This window comes from Azolla caroliniana, unplaced genomic scaffold, assembly GCF_043228905.1.
Source record: "Azolla caroliniana isolate FFs.n. ecotype wild unplaced genomic scaffold, voAzoCaro1.0.p SCAF_10, whole genome shotgun sequence".
NCBI lineage: Eukaryota > Viridiplantae > Streptophyta > Polypodiopsida > Salviniales > Salviniaceae > Azolla > Azolla caroliniana.
This window is the reverse complement of record NW_028230445.1, coordinates 20,725,127-20,748,976: the sequence shown is the minus strand read 5'-3', so window position 1 is coordinate 20,748,976 and position 23,850 is coordinate 20,725,127. Positions and strand designations below refer to the sequence as shown.

At 36.6% G+C, this 23,850-nt stretch overlaps 3 protein-coding genes and 1 long non-coding RNA gene across 6 annotated transcripts; 2 read left to right on the top strand and 2 right to left on the bottom strand.

The window, feature by feature from the left end:
- Positions 1-192: 192 nt before the first annotated feature.
- LOC147859511 (uncharacterized) lies at positions 193-2,589 on the top strand. 2 transcript variants are annotated; one of them, XM_087326419.1, is made up of 4 exons: positions 193-435; positions 1,274-1,315; positions 1,508-1,570; positions 2,010-2,589. In XM_087326419.1, exons 1-4 carry the CDS (start codon positions 310-312, stop codon positions 2,244-2,246), a joined length of 468 nt encoding a protein of 155 aa, XP_087182545.1. In that variant the 5' UTR covers positions 193-309; the 3' UTR covers positions 2,247-2,589. The 2 variants fall into 2 exon arrangements, with proteins under 2 accessions (XP_087182545.1, XP_087182546.1); XM_087326420.1 differs by lacking the exon at positions 1,274-1,315.
- Positions 2,590-2,675: 86 nt separating this feature from the next.
- Positions 2,676-4,293, bottom strand: LOC147859510 (uncharacterized). Its single transcript, XM_087326418.1, has 3 exons — positions 3,908-4,293; positions 3,335-3,483; positions 2,676-3,118 (listed from the first exon to the last, which is right to left on the bottom strand). The coding sequence occupies exons 1-3, from the start codon at positions 4,133-4,135 to the stop codon at positions 2,974-2,976; spliced, it is 522 nt and encodes a 173-aa protein (XP_087182544.1). The 5' UTR covers positions 4,136-4,293; the 3' UTR covers positions 2,676-2,973.
- Positions 4,294-9,255: 4,962 nt separating this feature from the next.
- LOC147859509 (uncharacterized) lies at positions 9,256-11,947 on the bottom strand. Of its 2 annotated transcripts, XR_015530356.1 has the most exons (4): positions 11,819-11,947; positions 9,498-10,048; positions 9,345-9,406; positions 9,256-9,270 (listed from the first exon to the last, which is right to left on the bottom strand). It is a non-coding gene; the product is annotated as an uncharacterized LOC147859509 (long non-coding RNA). The 2 variants fall into 2 exon arrangements; XR_015530355.1 differs by having other exon boundaries at positions 9,345-10,048.
- An 8,233-nt stretch (positions 11,948-20,180) lies between these two features.
- On the top strand, positions 20,181-23,512 carry LOC147859508 (putative serine/threonine-protein kinase PBL7). Its single transcript, XM_087325851.1, has 7 exons — positions 20,181-20,610; positions 21,299-21,564; positions 22,054-22,186; positions 22,264-22,522; positions 22,701-22,833; positions 22,936-23,025; positions 23,112-23,512. Exons 1-7 carry the CDS (start codon positions 20,409-20,411, stop codon positions 23,310-23,312), a joined length of 1,284 nt encoding a protein of 427 aa, XP_087181977.1. The 5' UTR covers positions 20,181-20,408; the 3' UTR covers positions 23,313-23,512.
- The last annotated feature ends 338 nt before the right edge of the window (positions 23,513-23,850 follow it).

Sequence of the window (23,850 nt, the reverse complement as noted above, 5' to 3'; positions counted from 1 at the left end):
GAAATCTCTCTCTCTCTCTCTCTCTCTCACACACACACACACATTTGTACATAGGCTCTATGTTGCTAAAAACACAGGGGCATTCCATTGGAATTAATGAAAACTGGGGGGTACCTTTCAATATTTTGGCCAGCGTTTTCTTCTTCTTTCTTTCTTCGCCTAAACACAATACACAGACACAGACACAGACAGAGCAACAAATCCGGCCTAACCGCTCTGACCCTCGTCCCGCACCACAGCAACAGAGACACAGAGAAGGAAGAGCCGATCAGCGAGACTACGACGACGACGACGACGACGAAGGAAGCCATGGCAGCTTCGAAAGCTGAAGAAGGTTCTTCTGCCGCCGTTGCTGCTCCTGCCGATTCATCTTCGGGAGCAGCGGCAGATCCTTCCACTACTCCAACCAACTCACCGGCTGCAATGCCGCCAAAAGTAAGTCGATCTCTTTGCTTTTGAAACACACAGACAGACAGACAGTGAGGCGGTGAGAGAGAGAGAGAGAGAGTGTGTGTGTGTGTGTGTGTGTGTGTGTGTGTGAGAGAGAGAGAGAGTGAGTGAATTAGATATAGTGAGTTTGTCGTGATTAATGTAGAGCATAACACGTAAAGCTGTATGGTCCTGACTCCTAATTAATGTTCAAATCACAACATTTCATATGCTTCGTCCTTAAGATATGTATTGTAGTAATTTATTTAAAGCATACCCTTTTTACAGATGTATAGTCTTTGTAGCGATTAAAGAAAAGCATAAGACTTAAACATGTATTGTCATATGTTTATTTTTCCATTACGATATGTTTTATATTACAAACCTTCCTCATGTGCGTAATCTCAAATCAAATCTGACATCGGCTACTTTTTATCGAATGTTTCTCAGTGAAATGGAACACAAAAAAATAAGTGGATATTAATGCAAAAACGTTTTTCTTTTGGAAGATCGTATTATCTGATCTTTCAGCCTTTGAATCTCTCTTGTTCACTCACCACCTAAATTTGTATGCCAAAATCTGTTTTGATCTTATGTACATACATACATCAATAACTCTATGTGAACCTATTATGTTATATAGGCTAATTCAAGGAGAGAGCATGAGGAGATTCTTCTAATCGTTTTTTATTTTGTTCTTTCCTGTCACAAATTAGTTTTGTTGGACCATGTTAAATCATCATGGATAGTGTGTTGAAAAGCATCATAAAAATTATAAATTCAAGTCTTCTTAGATGGAACAAGAAATACTAACGGTGTATCTTTATGTTGCATGTAAGGAAAGAACGAAATAGAAAAAACATTGCAGAGGATTAATGGTCTTAAGGTATGCTCTTTGTGACCAACCAGTTTTCTTTTTATTTATTGAAAGGGTAATAATGATACCATTGCTACACGATCTTTAATAAGCAGCCAAATAATATCCTTTACTTTCTTCTTCCCCATTGCCATGAAATCCTTGATAAGGAATAATATCATTATTATGAGTCATTTGTACAGAATACTTTAAATCTTGCAGAATGTAGTGGGCACGATTATTGTGGACAGCAGTGGTGTTGTTCTACATTCAACAATTCCTGATGTATGTATTCCTTCCTTCAAGAGAATCTCATAAGGATCTTCACTTTATGTATTGGATTTATGAGACCCCCTTCTGTCCCTTAGTAAAAGGTTACAATTCTAAGCTAAATTTGGTCGAAACACTGAATAACCTCATCTGTGGATACTTTTTATTCCCGTGCATGGAATGTCTCATGAATAAAAAGATTTAATAATCCTATCTATGATACAAAAGAGTTTATAATATTAGATCATTATAAATAGCATGAGTGATTTTATGCTTTCCTTAAGTCATAAGTAGCATGATTCAGCCAACAGTAATATGGAGAATTAGGAACGATGAAGTAAAGAAAATTAAATGTACAAGATTTTATTATTCCCAGTTTTGTTGCATGTTTAAATTAGATGCATTTACAAGGGAATCCTATAGTAACATTTTTTTCTCTCTTTTATTTTTCAAGGAGAATCTTACCACAAAATATACAACACTTGTTTCGGGTTTGACTACCATGGCAAGGAGCTCTCTTCGTGAACTTGATAATCAAAATGATTTGCACATGCTTAGAATCAGGAGTGCAACACACGAAATAATTATAGTCAATGAGACTGAATTTGCACTTATAGTTGTCCAAGGTTTGAAAGATGTCGTTGAAACAAAAGAAGAAGAATCTCCTCCAGAAGATCAAATATTTGATTGAGTTAAAAACATGAAATGCTTGCAAACTCTAACAATCTGTAGGTATCATGAGTTATCAATTGGTTTAATCGATCAGTGCAAAGCAATTTAACAAGACAAGACTTAGATATCAGACCTAATTGATATGAAAAAAATCATTATTCAAATAGAACAGTCTACAGAGATATCCATTGCAAGACTTATGTGCTCAAATTCTTTTATTGATAAGTTTGATGATGAAAATGGATATCATGTGTACTATGGCAGGGATAGATGATGTGTGGAGCTACGTATGACCACCGTCATATACCATTTGCTGAAGAAGACTACAGTGTCAGTTGCCATGGCACTCTTAACATAATACTGTTGGAATCATAGTAACAATATATATATACATCAAATGAACACATGATCATAACACAACTTATGAATGTGAACATAAGTCAAATCCTGTTGTAAACAAATATTTATATTCATGTATTTCCTTCACCATGGAAACACTACAAATCACATCATGTGATTGTCTTTGTATACACACATTGACATTGTATTTTGAATCATGTCAACATACTGGTAATATAAGTAGACATAACATATACACTCGCTACCTATGAATTGAATTTCTGAAATCCAATCTAAAATAAGAACGACCACTGGCTAAATTGGACAAAAACATTAAATAAGCTAGATACATTCTACACATACATTTTAGAAGCCCTGGAACAGTTATACATAAAATAAAGAAGGCTTTACGTTTCATAATCAGCATTAATGCCGAAAATCCTTACTCTGTGCATATTTGGGAATTTGGCAATTACCAAGACTAGTACAGCAAGTGTATTAAGGACAAGCCATGGGTTGTTATAGTTTGTCGTGTGGCATGCAATCAAATACCTGCACAAAGGAAACAATATTCCACATCAAACTTCATGTAATGGTGCAGGATTGAGAAAAAAAAAATCAGTGTAAGGAAATTTTGGCCAAGAGTTTCTCTGTTCAAGACATATAAAATAACAGGGAATTATAAATTTGCGGGAGAGATGAAAAGTAATAGAATTAACATTAACAAATAAGTTAAGGAAGTTTTTGAGTTGAGAGCTAGCTGCATACAGGACTACTGGAACAACCATCAAAAACTTGCGATTGCGTGTGAGTTGCCTCCCATTATCCATTTGCTCCCACCACGTCAGTTTGTTGTATATGCCCTGGTCTTCTGCAAACGGGGTTCCCTTTCTCCAATGGAATGACCAATATGTTATCTGATTGTGCCATAAAACAAGAAAGACAGAGAATGGCAAGTTAATATCTTCTACAATGAGCTATCCTAAGGTGATCAACATTGTGATTGGTTTTTAACTTTATTCATGATATCATGCACATGATGTTTGGAAGGAATAATTGGCCGATCAACATTAATTAAGCCATGAAATGAGCACAGGAGGTTGCAGATTTCGATTCTTTAACTATGTAGGTTTCTTAAAAGATCTACCCCACAAAGTTTTCAATTATCAACACGCAAATGGGCTTCATCGTTAATTTCTTTCTTGATTTTTCACGATCTGTGCAATGATATAAGCGACAGAGTGTTTGTCTAGATGCAATAAGAATTTCACTGCTTAAATTCATGATACAAATGAGCATCCTTTCATTAACACAAACACAATAATTGTTTAGAGCACTCACCGCAAAGTGGAGGAGATTTACGATTGACCAAGCAGTACCCGCGGAGCATCCAAAGAGAGACAAAACAATGAGCCATCCAATGAAAACAAGAAGAATATAAGATGTCCAGACACCAGGGTAGTGAAACCACTCTGTGTTCTTGTTAAGGTCAGGGGGAGGATTTGCTCTCACACCTAAAACATTCCTCACCATCATCAATGGCGAAGAAATCAGCAAGGAATCGCCCATTTCAACAACACCCTGCCTTTCCTTCCTTCCTTCCTTCCTTCCTTTCTGTGCTAGAAATCAAGAAACAGCAAGGCCATTTCGATCCTTGGGGATGAAAAACGATGTGGGTTTTTGCTGTCTATTTCATACCGAGTTAGACAGAAATAAAGATGCTCTGATTCGTTTAATATATCCTCTGCCCTGCTCTGTGCTGTTTTATTTATGTTAGGTTGGGCTCTTGAAGTTAAAGGAACAGGACTTTGTAACAACCAAAATCTCTGATATGCATCAATAAAGAGCTCGAAATGGAGCTTCTAAACCGAAATGGAGCTTCTACACACAAAAAATTGTCTAGTCTTATTCATTCATTCATTCATTCATTCATTCATTCATCTCTCTCTCTCTCTCTCTCTCTCTCTCTCCAAATCTTCAACGTTTTGTGATATTTCTAACCCAAGGGTCCTACCATGGTGGCTCTTGTTGTCCCAAGGTTTGGGGTTCACATGAAAAGCTTCTCTAAATATGGGCTCCGCAGAGCGTATCTGCGCCAAGCATATGCTTGGATCCTATCCAATTACGTTCACAATGGGGGCTACTACTCACAAAAGAAAATAAAAAGAGAAGGTCAAGGAATTCGCAAACATTCCTGTGAATCGCTTCCATTTTCTGAAGCTTGATTTTGTTGTGTTTAGGCACTCATCTATCCATCATCTATGACAAGTTCAAATGTGATAAGTTTGTTGGCCATATCAAAAACTATATACTATGCCATCTTTGGATTCGATATCACTTGCACCTTCCTCATAGACTACCTCTTTTCGTATGGTAGTCACTAGTTGCGATAAGAAATAAAATCCTTTGAGAATGATCTCGTTTGTTGTCTCCCAACTTCCAAGCCAAAGCAAGTTCCAAATAGAAACCATCCCTCTATATACAAAGCTCATAAGAAGTAAATTGATACCCTTTGGGGGTCCCAGTCTCTAATGTTCTATTCGTTGATTGAACCATAATCACTTTGGTTGGCGGTCTACTTATTTTTCTTACATTTCTCTTTCCCTTTTATGAGTGTGAATGTAATCATTTTGATCATATATACACGTGTCCTTGGTCGAGATTCAAACTTACGATAAACTTGTTTTACATTAAATCACCGTCATATTTTTGGAAAAACATAGTTGTACTAGTCTCATCAATAACCAATTATGCAAAAAGGTGCCCTTGGAACATCGACAAGACATTTATTAGGGTGACTTATATACATACATTGGTATTTTTCTCAAATTAGATATTTTGAAATTGTTACATTTCACACTGCTATCTATGCTTATATCTTATATGCTCCAAAAACACACCTCAAAAAAAACATCAACACAAGGTTTTTTTATTAATGTTGTTTGGAGGTAACTAGTGGTATCTTTAGGCACCATCTTAACCCATCCAAATTATCATTACGCTACTAGTAATCAAAATAATACGTCAAAAAAAACTCAAGACTTTCTCCCAAATAGAGGTTTGTTCCTCTATATGAGCATTAAGGATAGACCATTACACTCTATATATAGCTACTTTTTATCTTATTGGTCTCAAATTTTGCATGTGAATAGAATCTGTAACCTCAATCTAACATTAGTACTAATACATATTGATCATAAACTAATAAGGTAACGCAAATTGATCACAAATTATCAATATATAGAAAGAACCCCATATTGACCGAGAATCGATCATTATGAAGAGATTAAGGTAAGGAAGGAGCATTAAGAATTCATCACCTTAAGTCTCACAACATGTGTGTGAACTTTGAAGTGCAAGACCCCCGGCCCCCACAATATAATTTGTGACCTATTTGAGACATGTTCATGGAGTGTGCAATGTGCACCTACTACAAGAAAACACTCATGAAAAAGCACGTAAATGATTTATGTGTTAAATACATGATGTTGAGAGACAACCTTCCTAGAAACAATAAACTTGTCATATCAAATGCACATAATGTAGATGTGACACAATGGGAAATAGGATCATCATACCAAACATTGAAATGGAAATAGCTAGATAAGATAATAATTGATCCTCTCACATCTAGAAGCGTGGTTAATATTGCTCCAAGTAATGTTGTTTAACGATGATTGCACCATAGTTAATGTTTCATTCTCTCTCTCTCTCTCTCTCTCTCTCTCTCTCTCTCTCTCTCTCTTGCCATGCTTCACCCCTCTCCCTATTATCGTAAATCTACCCAATATATTTGAAACCACAAAACACACATTCTCTCTCTTAAAACCTCTAGAAAATTGGAGTAACAAATTTTAAGGGCTCAAGAGTGTGTGGATGTGGGTACATGGACACATATGCTTTGAGAGTGAGAGAGAGGAAATTGTGATTTCGGAGTTGTAACTTGTGCATGTCGCAATGTGTGGCCACTGGCAACAAGGGGATCAAAGTCTAAGGGATTTATGAAGAGGGACATGACATGTCAATATTGTTTAAGGAAAATGAGGAATATATAAGGTGCATGGAAGTTAGTGCATAAACTTATTAAGAGAACATATGGAAGAAGATTAGTAATTGTTTAAGCAACTTTGAAGTGTCCTCACATAAAAGCACGGGCATGTGAACTAAGAAGTGATAGGGGTCTCATCACTATCAATTCATCATGGGAGGATTAAGGGCAAACATCGTATCAAAGTAGAGCCAAAGGGCCACAAGATATAGGCCAATGGACCTCCTCTAGTTAAGTGAGCCCAAGGTGTGAGGACATTGCCAATGTATTATGATGTATCAGTAATAAACTTTATCTTGTGTGGTCCGTTCTATGCTTATTATATGAGAGGAATTGTGGGGATCATTGGCCATTGACAATGGTTTATTTGCAAGTCTCAAACTAAATTGCTAAAAAAAATCCTAACACAAACAGGAACCAACTTGTTATGTGATCGTCAATCCTAAACCATTTCAAGCCAAAACAATGTGTTATTAAGTTGCGTTTGTGGTTTGGTTTTGGCTCAAACCAAACCATTTGCCAATTGCTAGTTATAAGTTATAGCTTGTACTTCATATAATAATTCAATATTAGTAAAATGTCAATAAATTGTTAACTTGTTGAAACCACGGTTCTAAGTTTGATAAACTATGAAGTTGTTGAAAACCACATTTTCAAGCTAATTAAGCAGCAAACCATTTTATTTGAAATTGAAATAGATTGAATTGTGGCCATTCCAAGCCAAATCGAAATGGTTCGAGACTTTGGAACTTAAATTGAATGGAATAGTTAAGCTATAGCCTCAAGAATTGTTTTTTTATCAAACCATGGTCATCCTCTCCCTTTCTTGAGTTAGTGGGCATCCACATATGATTGAAGTATCGCGTACCTACAGGGATTTGTATATAACACTCTCATCTAAAATTTTATAATTAATGGAAAAAGTTTTTTTTGGGGGGAAAAAAAAGAATTGTTTTTTTATTAAACCAAAGTTCAAACCATTTCAAGAGGGAATCTACATGTATGCACGTGTTAAGAGAGAGTGACCAAATGAAGATCGGTACAAACACAGGAAGAGTGTCAAAATATGGGATCTAGACCATGTCCTTTAAATTGAGTCATTGGGTATGGTGACAGCTAAACCATAGGCCTTGAATTGCAATGACATTTGAACGAGGACTTGTTCTAGCTAGCGTCGGTAGAACCAAGTTGGGTTATAACTTATAACATATGAGTCACGACTTGAGTGTAATTGATAGAATAAGAAACTTGTAATGTCAAAAGGAGTGAGTAGAGGGGTGAAGCAGAAGGAGACAAAAATTTAAAAATTAATCACAATTAGAATTAAAGACTTATCATGCTTACATTATATTTTCAATAGTAGGACAATTGTTTTGAATAACTTACTCTTTAATATGCGAGACATGTTTTATATATTTTCCCTATGCAAAAATAACAATCGCACAATACCTTTTCATGTGTGCACAATGCAACACCATAATGCATTAGAGCTTAAATGTTCACATGATAATGATTTAACATAGATGCCTAAACCAAAGACATAACAATTTACAATACTATAATCTTCAAGGCTTGACTGCCATTGTCTTATGAATGTTTTGGATGGCAAGGACTCAACTCCCCCATGTGAGCTTGGAAGTGTGAGATCCTCCAATGAGTGTCCTAAGAATGAAAGAAGAGTTTTGACAACAATAAAGTCATACAACCAATAATGATTGTCTACAATCTAATGTTGATATTTTGGGATCTACACTGGATGAGCATATTAATACCAGTTGAGAGACAAGTTTCTTGTGTCAAACATTCCCACCTTCTACCGCTTCATAAAATGCCTACAATTTTAAACTCACTATGTTCAAAAGGTAGTATTGAACTAAGCTTCATGTAAAATCCAACCGACACCATTTTGCACATCACAGTGCATCTACTCACACAATATTCATATAAAATCAAGGTTGACGTTATTAGTGTGATTTTAAACCATATCCACTAATTCAACATATTTCCAAACTAGTGCATCTCTCAAAAATTCATATTAACATACCAAATACTAAAAAACAAGCAATTCTAAGGGTATCAAGATTGTATGTATCCTTACCGAACAAATATTATAAAGGAGTAAAATGTATTGTATAAAACCATCTAGATTATGCCTGAGAACTTGTCCTCTAGTATATGAGACTATCCAAATGCTGACTCATGAGTTCAAGTTGGGCAATTATGTTCGCATTGAATATATGCGACAATTGAACATGCAATAAGCATAAACGAGAGCAACATGGATGTGAAATTCAGCTTAAAAGTTTGGACATGGTGGGATCATTTTCATATTTGAATCAATAACCGCAAAATGCATTTAATTTTTGTGTCGTTTCTCGATGTATTTATCTTCTTTCACAACATGGTAGTTTCTCAATTCACATGGGCCAATCCTATTTGATAGAAATTGTGCCCAGAAGTATTGGTCAGCAAGAAACATAACAAGTCGTGAAGGTGTTAAAATCAACCATGAACAAGAATTTGTGTATGGTACACAAGAGTAAGTCCACCAAATGTGTCAATTTTCACAAAAATAAACATACTGAGTCTAATCAACCAATAACGTGGTTGTTTGTTGCTTCTTCACCGCTTACCATGCCATTATTGAGTGGCCAACCTAATTGCCAGGTGAAAAACTTCTTAACAAATGCAGTCTTACACCATAATAGATCAACTGTTTACCACACTCACCTTGTATACAAGATCCATGAGGTTCAGTTCTCGATAGCCTCTCTCATTCATTTAGAAACTATCTGGAAAGGCAAAAGGATATTACTTCAAAAAAACTTAAATCTGAAAAGTATAGCTATTCCAAAAACCGAAAATATTAAAGGTTTTTCATACCCTTTCACTTTCAAACAAAAGGAAAGTGCAACATCGAAATCTACACTCTTTCAACTCTATCCCTTGCAGTTTCAGAGAAATAAGACATTTGTCTACTTTAACTATGATCAGGATATCGGAGAAAATCCTGCATTACTGTTATATATCTGTGTACATTATGTGGAAAAACATGAGAGGGAAATGCGGAAGAGTCGAAAAATAAATTTTGTATTATTCACAATGAAAGAATGAATAAAATCTTTAGGAGAAAACCAATAATTTATTGAATGTCTGTGTGTGCTCTAATCATACAATGTCTATAATATTGTAAAAAGAAAACAAGATATTTCCATGAGGAAATTGTGTCACTAGGAACATTAAGTTAACACTTAGCAATGTTCACAAAGCCACAGTTCTGTCATTTGAGTTTAACACTGAGAAAAAATTGTGGTCTTTGTAACTTCATTCTTCCCTTGATTCCGATAATTGCTGGCGTTCGGCGTGTTCTAATCTTTCTTCCAATGATGCCCCTGATCTTTGAGCTCTTCTTTCTTGGGACAATAAATAAAAACCTGAAAACAACATCAACAACCTTGACGTTCAATTTTAAACAACACATTACATGCTCAAAGCATAATGTGTAAGCATCACATTTTGATATGTCAAGATCTTTTTCAGGTTATGGGTTCAAATCTCTGAGGAAACACTTCGCCGACTCCCTCTTCCATGAGAAAACCTCCAACTAGAACAAATCTCTATCTACTTCGTTTCCTCCTCAAGAATATACTTTTCCATCGATGACAGATTGCTATTAGACAGACTGTAAAAGATCTCTATTCTCGAGATCAAGAGACTTCGATGTTCAACCAAGAAAAAAACTATCTAATGGTGGAGCTTATGAGACAAATCCTTGATTTCTGTTCTTAAAATTTGGAAGATATCTCACCTCTTCAGCACCACACAGAACAAACCCAAAAAACACAAACAAGCCTCTCTCACATACACAAACACATAATTTCAAACACAGCATTCATTTTCAATAAGATCATGCATGATATAAGAACGCTAGCTAGCTCAAAGGGAATGTTATCTTCAAAATGGGAGTTACTTGCATCATGTTTCTTATTGTGATGTGTGGAATCACAAACAGGTTGAATGGGGATACATGAACTATAGGAGAAAACCACCACACTACAAAAGCTTGCCAAATGTTCCTTGATCTTGAAGTCAAATCAATAGAGTTAGCTTATCTCCGTCTCAAACAAACAACTCATCTGGATGGATCTATTGGGGCTTTATAAGGAAAACGTCATACATTCCTTGATGAAGAAGCCCTAAAATTCAAATAGATATGTTTTCTTCAAATATCATTATCTTACAAACAGGTTGAATGGGGATACATGAACTATAGGAGAAAACCACCACACTACAAAAGCTTGCCAAATGTCCCTTGATCTTGAAGTCAAATCAATAGAGTTAGCTTATCTCCGTCTCAAACAAACAACTCATCTGGATGGATCTATTGGGGCTTTATAAGGAAAACGTTCATACATTCCTTGATGAAGAAGCCCTAAAATTCAAATAGATATGTTCTCTTCAAATATCATTATCTTACAAGTTATACTGTTGAGGGTCGCTACAAGTTACCAAGGATTATGCAAGCGACACATTTTGAAAACTAAGAAGACACATTTTCTGGTGATTGCAGTTAACCTCTGGATCTAACCACAAAACTTCAAAGATTGCCAGATTTGAATTGATTAACTTTGATTGTTTCCTGCTTTCCATAGCTTTCCAATATTCAAAATGCCTGTGCAACAGTATTTCAAAACAAAAATAAATGATCTCTCTCTAGGCCCTAATACACATTTGCCCTCATGTGTCCCTGAACTCTGGTGCCCATTTTCCTTTCCTGTAAACCTTAAACCCTAAAGGCCAATTCCCCTCGTGTTACTATTATCCGTAAGCCCTAATGCCCTCTTTTTTCAAACCCGTAAACAACTAATAATGCTTTCCCTGAACTCTCAGTAATTTCCATTTTCCCACTAGTTCACCAAAATCCTAAAACTTAATGCCATTTTCCACCATGGTTTTCCTGCACATTTTTACCTCGTCTTTCCTAATCCCTAAACCCTACTACCCACTTTCCTTCGTGTTTCCTGAGACCAAAACCTAATTATCCACTTTTCCCCCGTGTTTCCTTACCTTCCCAAAAATAAATTATCTGAACGTTCTCTCTTCTTTAAATATAAATTATCTGCTCTCTCTCTCTCTCTCTCTTCCAAACATGCATGATCTGAGCCCTCTTTTCTTTCTCTCTCTGAAGATGTAAGAAAACAAACCTGTGGCAGTACCGATAGCACAGAACCACAAGAGCGCGATGGTTCGAAATTCCGACATACCTCGGCTTCAGCGGCTTCTTCTTCTTCTTCTTCTTCTTCTTCTTCGGAATCCTGCAGCCAAAATCTCAGGGGTATTGAATGTATAATAGATAGAAATGAGGGTAAGAGGGGAGGGGCATGTTCTGACATTATAGAAAACTGTTAGTACTGCTTTTCTTAAAAGACATGGAAGGGATTTTTTTTTTTTTTTTTTTTTTTTTTTTTTTGGGGGAGGGGCAATTCTCATAATTTGTTAAAATGTACTGGAAACAACAAACAACCGCACCTTTGTATTATTCACACTACTGACAACACTACTAATCTCTTCATTAAGATAACCATTTACGATAACTGCTAATCTCTTCATTAAGATAACTACTAATCTCTTCGTTATGATAACCTACTCTCTCTCTCTCTCTCTCTCTCTCTCTCTCTCTCTCTCTCTCTCTCTCTCTCTCTCTCGGTAAAAGCACACAATTATATTAATTGTATGTAAAAGCACACAATTATATTAATTGTATGTAAAATCCACTTAGTTACAATACTTCTTAGTCTCCTCTACCTATAATATGACTATGTAGGGAGAGGGACGTTCTGTAGACTGTAATGCTACTAAAAAACCTGAATATGCTCGCTCTCTCTCTCTCTCTCTCTCTCTCTCTCTCTCTCTCTCTCTCTAAGTTAGGCCCCATCTTATAGATTGTAATTGGTCTCCAATGGATGTTAAAAAACTATCTATCATTTATCCATCGAGGTGTGTGTGTGTGTGTGTGTGTGTGTGTAGAATTTTGTTATGGCATTACGGCCAATCATGTCATCTAGTTAGAGTGATATTGAGAGCTTTATGTGTGACCAATCCATACATGTGGTGCATTGGACTGTACATGACACGAAATTCATCAACAAAAGCCTAGTACAAACATTAGTAATGTTTATATCACCTTTCTTTGCTCGCTTTGCCCCTTAAAGACATTGATAATACATCAACAATGTTCAGTGTTAAAGCGGGCCCCACTTGCATGGGGGCCACGACTAGCATGTGTCTTGTAGTTTGAGGGATAAAAACGAACATAGAAACTACTTTTGAGATGTGAAAGTGTAAAACATGCAATGTATGTGCCCTAATTCTAGCATGCAACAAATTAAGTGAAATTTGCTTCATTTGCTTCATTTGCTACTTAGCTACTTTTTATAAGGTCAAAATGTGTGGATGAGATTTTTGTATTTAAGACGTCGAAAGGCTACAACTTAGAAGTATGGACATTGTTCTATGATCTATCCAAAAAGTGGATAGAGTTAAACATTCACGATTCATGATGGTAAGAAAAAAGAGAATCATGGCTAAGGATGAAAGTTAAGGTGTATATTCATATTGGGGGGCAAGATGAAGTTTGGGTTCATTGCACCTAAAACCAAAAAGGGAAATATCTAACAAAAATAGTAAACTTATTGAGGTTTAGATTGGAAGTAGTAAAGAATCTTTCTTCAGTTATATTTGCATTAACATCGTGAAGTGCAAAACAATTCATGTACCTAATGCATGTCAAATATCATATAGAGATTTGTCAAGTTATTGTATTGCATCACATATACTTCATTTATGGACATTAACTTTAGATGGCCTATGGTGATTCGTGGTGGTCCTAAAACAAATGGTGTAAGGAGCAAATCACATGGATAAATCAATGCGGCCTCTCTTGTATATTCATTGGTGACAAGGGGTTAGAAGGAGACATACATTTCCCCTCCCGATCGTGGACATGAACACTTCAATATATTGTAGTTACAAATGTGATTGATAAAGAAAGCTACAATGTTACAATGAAGAACCATACAAGTCTTCTATTGAACCTGTTATAGAATACAACCTAAAAAGTTGATTCGTGGTGGTCCTAAAACAAATGGTGTGAGTAAGGAGCAAATCACATGGATAAATCAATGTGGCCTCTCTTGTATATTCATTGGTGACAAGGGGTTAGAAGGAGACATACATTTCCCCTCCCAATCGTGGACATGAACACTTCAATATATTGTAGTTACAAATGTGATTGATAAAGAAAGCTACAATGTTACAATGAAGAACCATACAAGTCTTCTATTGAACCTGTTATAGAATACAACCTAAAAAGTTGTTCATATCTTCATTCTCCAATGTTTTCATGTGCTTGATAATGTTACTACATACGAGTAAATAAGAAAACATTAGAAAGTGGGTGTGTTTCATTTGGCAAAACAACCTTGAGCAATATGAATGCCAATAACATGTACATACTTCTATAAAGGAGTGCAAGCCCCATATTTTTATTAGTAATCAAGTCATCAATCTAATCACATGTTTGACTTTCTGCCCATTTTGTCTCGATGATTCGTACTAAATGAAATCTTGTGCATTGGAAGTATATGAAGTTGTGTAATACTTCTCGTTACAAAAATGTTTTCCACCCACCTTTGGTGTTTGGAGAGAGAAACTCACAATAGAAGAACATCGTTAAATCATTACACATATATTCCAAACGAAAAAGAAAGTTAAAAATCCCATAGCTTTTACCAAGAATATAGAAAAATGAAAAACGAAAAATGATGGTGGTTTCCTTTGGTCAAGCCAATAATGAGAAATCACTTTCTCCATCCAAATTGTCTACGCTTTTATAGTGTGTTATGGGTTGTTGAGTTTGCAATGTCCAAATGTGTCTAATACTTCTCACTAGATGAGGCAAGGCATGCCATAGGTTGGGAGGTCATGCACTACCTAACTTGACCCTTTGCTCATGTCGTTATGTGTTTGAAGTTTTCCAACTATATCAACACAATGTACGATGTGAAATATGATGAGAAAAATCTACACGAAAAGCATTATGGTTAAATTTACTTCCAACGAGAGACCCATAAATATACATGGATACAAAGTGCATAATTTTGACAAACCGTTCTTGCACAAAGGTCAACATGTAATATGTGAACATTTGAGTCACGTGTTGTGGCATTACATAAAATATGTTTTCAAGTATCCATCATTGCTAGTTTTGTAGTATACATTGTTTCATTATGGATTGGCCCATGAGTACACTGAGTACACACTACACCACTTTTCTACCATTACCAAATCACTAATTATACCAATGCTAAGTTAGACCTTATAACCCAAGCAAAGTCGAAACAAGTTGATGTACGTTTCCTCTATGATGATCTCAACAAGTAAATATTGGTGTATTGGTAACTGTAATTTCCGCTTTGTTCATTAGTAGCTTGCAAGGTTCCCCTTAGAGATATATTTCATTCATTGGGCATAGCCACCAATAGGCTAGCCGCTAGTGTACTCTAGTGTAGGTAACTCGATTGGTTCTCATCGTTGAAATATGAGTTGGCGAGTTTTTCCGTGCCATTCTCATTCAAATAACCGAGAATCATGATTCATCAACCGCTTAATTGACACTCGTGAATATGAGCTATCAAATATAGCTAGCACCCTACCAATGATTGTTTGAAAAGGAACTAATGTTGAATTTGTGGATATAAGGTTAAAGATTCCAAAGCCTGTTCACTAATATTCACGCTCGATTTTGTTACATGTGATTATAAACCATTATGCATTTATTCATTCTTGATTAAACATATCCACATAGTATGTGCATCATTATAATGGATTAGAGTTGTCGTTGATTCCTAAAACTGTGCGGAATAACAACAAATCGTTGATAATGGAATATATTTTTGGGGAAATTCCCAAACTATGCTTCTGCATTACGGCCATTACAAAGTTGTGCATGTTTGTTTTCAACATTATTGAATTATATGTAGGGTCAATATCGAGGCGTTTATTCACTTGAAAATTATGGTTAAGCATATAATTATGACTTTAGTACATATGTATTTGTGTGTCCCTATGCGAATAAATTGCTCGTAGTAATTAGAACATATGAATTATACTCTAATTAGAAATCGAGGATTTCCGTATGAGGAAAATGAGGATTGAATTGTGCTTCAAACTGAAAAGGTGAGAACATCTAACATAGAGGATTCAAAACTTAATTGTGTGGTTAAGATTCCCACTTTTTATATTATTAGGAACTCAACTTCGACGATTGTGTTTCAACCATTTTTGAAACGAATGAGCGTACTTTCTTTAAACTGACGAGCATAGTATGGAAATATTTATCCATAATTTAACAACCCCCACTTTTGATTTTTTGTGTGAAAACACAACCTTTTATCAAAGTGACATTAGTATTTTTTTGAACATGTTGTTGATAGTTTATAGATTATCGTCGGCTTTAGTAAAGGCGATTGAATGAGATACGATATTCCAAAATATAAAAGGACACATACTAATGAAGTAGTATTTCTGCATATTTTTTACATGCTCGTTGAATGTGTCTATTTTTCACTTTATGTTTTATCGCTCCAAAGCTCATCGGTAGGATAACAAATACAACTAGGAGGATTCAATGATAAATGCAAAAGATTGAAATTGTAATACAACATAAACAACAATAGAGATATACACCAATGTGGGTTGGGCAAAATATATGTATGTGAACAAATGTTCAAGTAAAATCAAGGGGTGTGGGTGCAACATTAACATGACTAATTGGCCAAAGTTTTGAAGTTTCAAATGAAGTCTCGTTTACTTCTATGTAAACGTGTTATCATTCTGAATACTCATGATTTGCATGATTGTCAAACTCTAGGCCCAGTAATTCCTCCACCGTTATCTCATATCCAATATATCATTCGATCAACAAAGCTTTACATTCTTAGTTAATCACATGGTTGTCTAACTAATTATAGTTTTCTATGTACATGTTTTGAAAAAAAAACCCGGCTCCATTTGTCTTAAGACGATTTCTTTTAAGATTGTAGTCTACTAAGCTTGCATGAGCGAAGTGATGGTTTGGAAATTTTCGTGTATCAAAGTTTGGACCAACATGGTAGAGCTCAAATATGGTAAGTATCTCACGTCAATCGATCACATTTAAACGTTGACAAGATTTCATGCCTACCTAACTTCATTATGCATAGAAACCAACATCTAGAGATAAAATATTATAAACATGGAAAAGGGGCACATAGAGAAGGATGAATTGTAAATACTTATACAGTCTCATGCACGCGCGTGAACATGAAAAGGAACATATAAATACATGGTAACATGTGCACGCATAAAGAAAGATGAGAAAATTGTGTAAATTTCTATTAGTAAGTCATACTTACCATACATTTGTCCACATGTATATATGTACATACACAAAACATAGAAGTTGATAATGGGGAAACTAGAGGGCATTAAATTGATGGAGAGTGTAGATAAAGTATGTAATATATACATGATATAGGTGTCCACATGTACATAATCTTTAAGAAGACGACAGAAAGGCAAGAAAACGATGAAGTTTAGAAGCTACCAATGAAATGTTTTATGGATTATTTTAGAAACAAAGTATATATAAAGTTTCTATACTTCCCTATTCCTAGAATATGCAACTAAAGTTCTTCTTTGAGAATGACATGGAGAAACATAGTATAAAACAACAACAATCTCTCAATGCCCATTGATAAGAAAATAAGGCGTAGACATATAAACCTAGAACTTACTAACAATTGAGAGAGAAAGGGACATGAAACCCAATGACATGTTTAAATTAAGTTTTTTCATGGTTAGTGAGATTAGTTTTCTAACATTTAATTATATATACCCTCGAAGCACAACATTAATACAACCATATTTGTCTATGATTATATTTTTCTTGTGTCTACAAAAGGAGCAATGGAGAAGCGCATAATGTTTAGAGTTTATTAGTGACTCTCGATATTCAAGAGATTCACAAATGAGCTTCGGAATCGAGAGAATTAGAGTTCCACTCCAGGGTGTGTTACATGAATGCACCATGTGTCTAGGTTACAATCCCACATTTTATCAAGCTTTATTTGATCCCTCTCTTACTGTCTATAGATTCAAGGTACATGTAGTCTTTGAAGATCAACCTATCTATACGAGAACCCTTCACATTAGTCTCTCTCTAGTCTACACGATAATTCATGTGGGCACTTTGACATTTTGATCAACTGTTATTTATTACTTAGTATGTTGGGAAATGCCCACGTGAATTATCCTAAAAAATGGGTTATGGTGGCATTAACCCATGCATTGTAGTTCCTTGGTGCCATACTTTGCCCTATCAAGAGACCTTATTGTTATTGGGATGCTTGCGAGTGGCGGTGTTGCGATTGTACCTTTCCAATTGGTTGATTCCTCTCGTATTTGCAAGAAGTACAAACCGATGCAATTAAATTGCCAACACCCAAAATTGATCTCCAACACCCATTTGTTTATTTTTCTACAATTCCATAGGTTAATGCTTACTTATCTAGTATCAATTATACAACCACGAGATTCAATGAACATTGTGTGCATCTTTATGAGAGAAGAGAGAGAGAGAGAGAGAGAGAGACTTCCCAAGAACAATCAACTTCTCTCCATGGATTATGGATCACCTTGCGCATAAGACTCGCATGAATGTGTAAGGCTCATCGCCGCCGCCGCTCATGTTATGATCTACTTTTAAGACAACTCAATACTAATAAATCTAGAATAGAGCGAACGAGGGTGTACATACTCATGAAGAAAGATGTGGATCATGAACACCTAATGGTGATAATTTTCCGCAAACTTTGAGTGTAGATCTAAGTTGATAGATGATTGTAAAGACCCCTTGAGTGAACTATGTCTTAATTTCGAGACTTTGATCAAATTATGTCTCTCGTGGATTTTAATAAAGCATGTACATATATACATATATATAATATATAACTACGGATTTGAATAGGTGGGTTACTTTTGAGTCTAATGTAAGAAGGGGGAAAAGTACATGGTCTTAGGGTGTTGCATCCTTTGCGTTCTTGTTACCCCACAAACGATGAGCTCTACGAAGGATATTAAGTTTCTCTCTCTCTCCTCCTCTCTCTGCGTCTGTCTTTGGTGAATTGTCACTTACAAAGTTAGAACTTTAGCAGTAGATCAATCTCGTACACTCTTCAAGGATTTACATGTGTTGCCCAAGCTCGAGACAATCTTTGTTAGGCGTTGTAAATAATGGGCATTCGCCATTCGCAATTATCTTTGTTAGGTGAATGTAGCTTCTCGATTCTCGATAACACTAAGCTCATAGTGCATATTAAGTAAGAAGAAACCTCTTCCATATATGTACATACACACACACACATATGTACATGTATGTATAGAAGATAAATGGTAGATACAATATGTGAAGGTTAAATGTCTCCTTAGACCAGCACAATGGGATAAAAAAAAGGGAAAAGTACCAGGATACCCTTGGAAGTTCGTCTATTTACCAGAATGCCCCTGGAAGTTCGAAAATTACCAAACTACCCCTATGTCCAAAAAAATACATTTTATAAAGTAATTATACACTCAAATCTACAAGCCCTATTTACCAAAATACCCTTAAAACACACATTTCTTTACTTAAGAGATTCTTTGGGTCCTTTGTAGTTACTTTATAAAGTGTATTTTTTTGGACATAGGGGTAGTTTGGTAAATTTGGAACTTCCAGGGGCATTCTGGTAAATAGACGAACTTCCAGGGGTATCCTCCCTCCCTGTACTTTTCCCTAAAAAAAAACACACCGTTTGGCCCTAAATATGAGATATCGGCCCCCAAACGTAATGTATGTATGTATATGAACAACCTACCAACAGAGAAAAGCAGAAAGCAAAACAACCTATATAGGAAAAAAGCAGAAAGCAAAACAAGCTATATAGGAAAAAAGCAGAAAGCAAAACAACCTACCCAATTGCTCCTGCTGCTGCTCTTTTGTTTTCCCGCCCAAAATTATGTTACTCTCTCTCTCTCTCATCCACCAGATCCCTATTCCTCTCTCTCTACTCTCTCTCTACTCTCTCTCTCTACTCTCTACAGTGCTCTCCTTCACACACACACACACACACACACACACACACACACCCACCTTGGAGCTTCGCCATAGCCAGCACACAGAGACCTTGGAGCTTCGCCATAGCCAGCCATACAGACAACAAAAACAATAGACCTCCCCCACTCCCTCTGTAGAGTCCAAGAGAAGCCATCCTTCTTCTCTGTTTCTACTACATTCCCATCTCCATCTCCAATCCTTGCTCCAATTCTTCTTCTTCTTCCTGTTCTTCTTCTTCTTCAGATTCCTCTGCGTTTCTCTGCATCCTTCTCCCGTTGTTCAGCTTCCTCTGCGTTTCTATTCCTTTCTTCCATCAGCGATAACCCCTTCATCAATATAATCCTCGTCTTCGTCTTCATATTCTTCATCATCAGTCTACTTTTTTTTTTCTTTTCTCTTCTGTTCATCTTTAACTGCGTTCATCTGCTCCTTCCTTGATCCTCCTTAATCGCCGACCTCTTCATCTTTCTTCTTCTTCTTATGTGAAACCATCTTTATCTTCATCTTCATCTTCATCTTCATCTTCATCTTCATCTTCATCCTCATCCTCATCCTCATCGTCGTCATCCTCATCGTCATTTTCTTCTTCTGCGGATTTATATATGATTCGTAGTCTGCTAGAGTATTCTTCTACTCTGCGTCAACAGAGTGAAGCAGAAGATGACGATGGCGACGGGCGAAAGACGAGCATTGCTTTGGTCGTCCTGGCCGTCATCGCCACCATTGCTGTCTCTGCACTCGTTCTCGTCTTCCTCTACTATTGCCACATCCGATACAAGGTCAAGAAAAAGTCTCGTAGCCAAAGTAAGTAGAAGAAATCTCACGAACACGTCTGCGTAGCTGTGTTTTTCGTCTGTTCCTCTCTCAAAATCATAGGTTCTCTGTAGTCTCATCTGCTAATTTTAGGGCAAATGGAGAGATTCGAACTCAATGTCTATCTAGTTAAAGCTAATTGTTGCAAGTAGAGTGAGACGTGAACGGTTTTATTCAGTAAGTTAGCGCGTTTGGAGAAAACTTAAACTCAGTTTCATGTAATTCAAGTAAATTAGTGCAACCAGAGAGGTTTTAACCCGTGCAATTAAAGATATTTAGAGTTGCTGTGGTTACACGAACTCAGTACAACTAGGTAAACATTCGAACTCGATGCCAATCTAATGTAATCAAATTGTTGTCTTTCGAGATAACTCAGTGTCGGACTAATCTCAATGAGTTCAAATGCAGAGATTTTCAACTTGGTGTCGTCTTATAAATTACTGCAGTCGTCCAGAATTTGTAGTCAGTGCCATCTAGCTTATTGAATTCAGTGCATTCTAAGTGCAATTAGCGAGTTTTAAACTCAGTATCATCTAATAAACTGTTTAAATTAGCGAGATTTGAACCTGGAGGATGCATCTACGCTGCCGCTAAGATGCAATTTCATTACCGAGAAAGAGAGACACAAGACATGGAGATTTCTTCTAACTGTTCCTGCTTTCCTTTTTCTTTTTGACAGGGATTAAGAACTCTCAAGTCCCCGAGAGTCCTAATGCTCCATCATTATCATCTCACCCTCGGGCTGTAACCTTAGAACTCACAGACTCTCAAGTCTTCACATTCAAACAACTCCAATCTGCGACATGTAATTTCAGCCAAGGGAATGTGGTTGGACACGGAGGGTTTGGATCAGTCTACAGAGGGATGCTCTCTGATGGAAGATTAGCAGCTATCAAGCAACTTGATCGAGGAAGTAAACAAGGAGACCATGAATTCCGCATTGAGGTATAGTTTCATGAATATTTTGGCAATGTAACTGACGATTTTATATCAAGCCTTAAGTCTGCTGTCAAACCAGTAGCTTTAGACCACCACATTATGTTGGTGTGGATATATTTGACGGCATTCTCACTAGAATCCAGATAGCAACTGTATATATGTGATATCGTTATGAGTCTGATCGTTATCCTCTTCTGATAGCTTATATTGTGTGTATCTTAGCATTATCAGCTTCTGTGGACGAGGTTAAGCATATCTAACTTCCATATGTAACAGATACCTCATCCTCAAAGCTAGCTATAGAATCTCATTACATTGCTAGAAAAATATGAGTCAGAAGTTTAGGCGAGCTCATTTCCATTCGTCAAAAGTTTTGAAAATGGCTTCTTGTTTTCTCTGCGATTATGAAACCCTACACGTGATGAATTATTCTGGGTTTCCATCCTCTTGTAATCATTGAGCCTTATCTCTGAAATTCACATGTTTTTTGGTCAGGTCGATATGCTTAGCCGCCTCCATTCATCATTCCTTGTTGGTTTGATTGGATATTGTGCTGATCAAGATCATCGATTACTGGTGTATGAATACATGCCCAATGGCAATCTCCAAGAGCACCTTTATTCAGACGGTAAGATTCATGATATCTATCATATCCATCTTATAAAAGACGGATTTGATCTTACACTTTACACGCATATGTTTCAGGAGCATCGGGCAATCCTCCGGTTCTTGATTGGGACACACGGATGCGAATAGCTTTGGATTCGGCTCGAGGCCTTGAATATCTACATGAGTGTGTAACACCTCCAGTTATACACAGGGATTTCAAGAGTAGCAACATCTTGCTGGATTCAAACTTCAATGCTAAAGTAGCAGATTTTGGCCTAGCCAAGCTTGGATCGGATAAAGTAGGAGGATTAGTTTCTACTCGAGTTCTAGGGACACATGGATATGTTGCACCTGAGTATGACATCTTGTTTTTTTTAACATCTACTCTTACTTGTCAGGGTTTTAGTTACATTTCGGCCACTTTAGCCATAAATCTTCCAGAGTTAACAAAAAAAAACTATGAATATCCTTCTTCTTATTGGGTTTTCTAATTTTCTCTTGTTCTAAATTGTACTTTCATAAATGCTGTGCAGGTATGCCTTAACGGGGCATTTGACTACTAAATCCGATGTTTATAGCTATGGGGTAGTATTGCTGGAGCTCCTAACAGGTCGTGTTCCTGTAGATATGAAGCGACCCCCAGGGCAAGGTGTACTTGTCTCTTGGGTAAGTAGTTTGGGGAAGATAGTTGAGATAACCATCTAAATGTGTTAGCCCACATATATAATCTATTCTTCTGACATTCATTTAAAACCTTGTTTTTCATAGGCGCTTCCTCGACTTACAGATCGAGATAAACTTGTGGAGATGGTAGATCCTGTGATGGCTGGACAATTTGCCGTAAAAGACTTAATACAGGTTTTACATTTTATGCCATACTTTGACATCTTTGAATGTGAGTTATATATACATGATGTTTTTCCATGGTTCTATTATGTTTACAGGTTGCAGCCATAGCTGCAATGTGTGTCCAACCGGAGGCCGATTACCGCCCGCTAATGACTGATGTGGTACAGTCTCTCATTCCACTTGTGAAGCATAAGAAGGGGTCGAAGATTGTTAGCACTCCCAACTTCCATCACAGGATGGTCACATTGAAGTCATCATCAATCGACAGTGGAAGCAGCGGAGCGAGTGAAATATGAAGAAGAAGATCATCAGTTCTGGTGGGAGATAAAGATTCAAAATCTCCCTGTTTGTTTTTTGAAGAAAAAAAAACTCATCATGGCCTTTGCATATTGTCTTTTGCCAAGGAGAACATTTGTGGGCATTTAGTATGCATTTTTACTGAAAGCTTGACTGATGTAATTAAGGTTCTCTTGCTAGGATGAGGGACAGAGGTTTTTCATAATATCTCCATATATCTATGGGCACCCCAAGTAAGAGACTCTCAAAACTCTGATGGTTTTGCTTATTACTTTAAAACTTGACCACTCTAAACGAACCCCGTGTCTCTCGTCACACTCTCGCGTGTCCCCCCTCCCATCCGGTCTAAGAGCTTTTCGTGCTCATGTTTGTGTGAACCCGACCAAACCTAACAGAAAATGAACAAATCCCGAGTGTTCAGAGCGGTAAAGTTTGCCTTTTAGCCGTTTCTCGGAAGAGACTAGGAGGTGAGACATCATGATGCTTTTTGTATCGAATTGTGTTGCCTCGCTTTCATGCCATTGTAAGAGTTCTGAT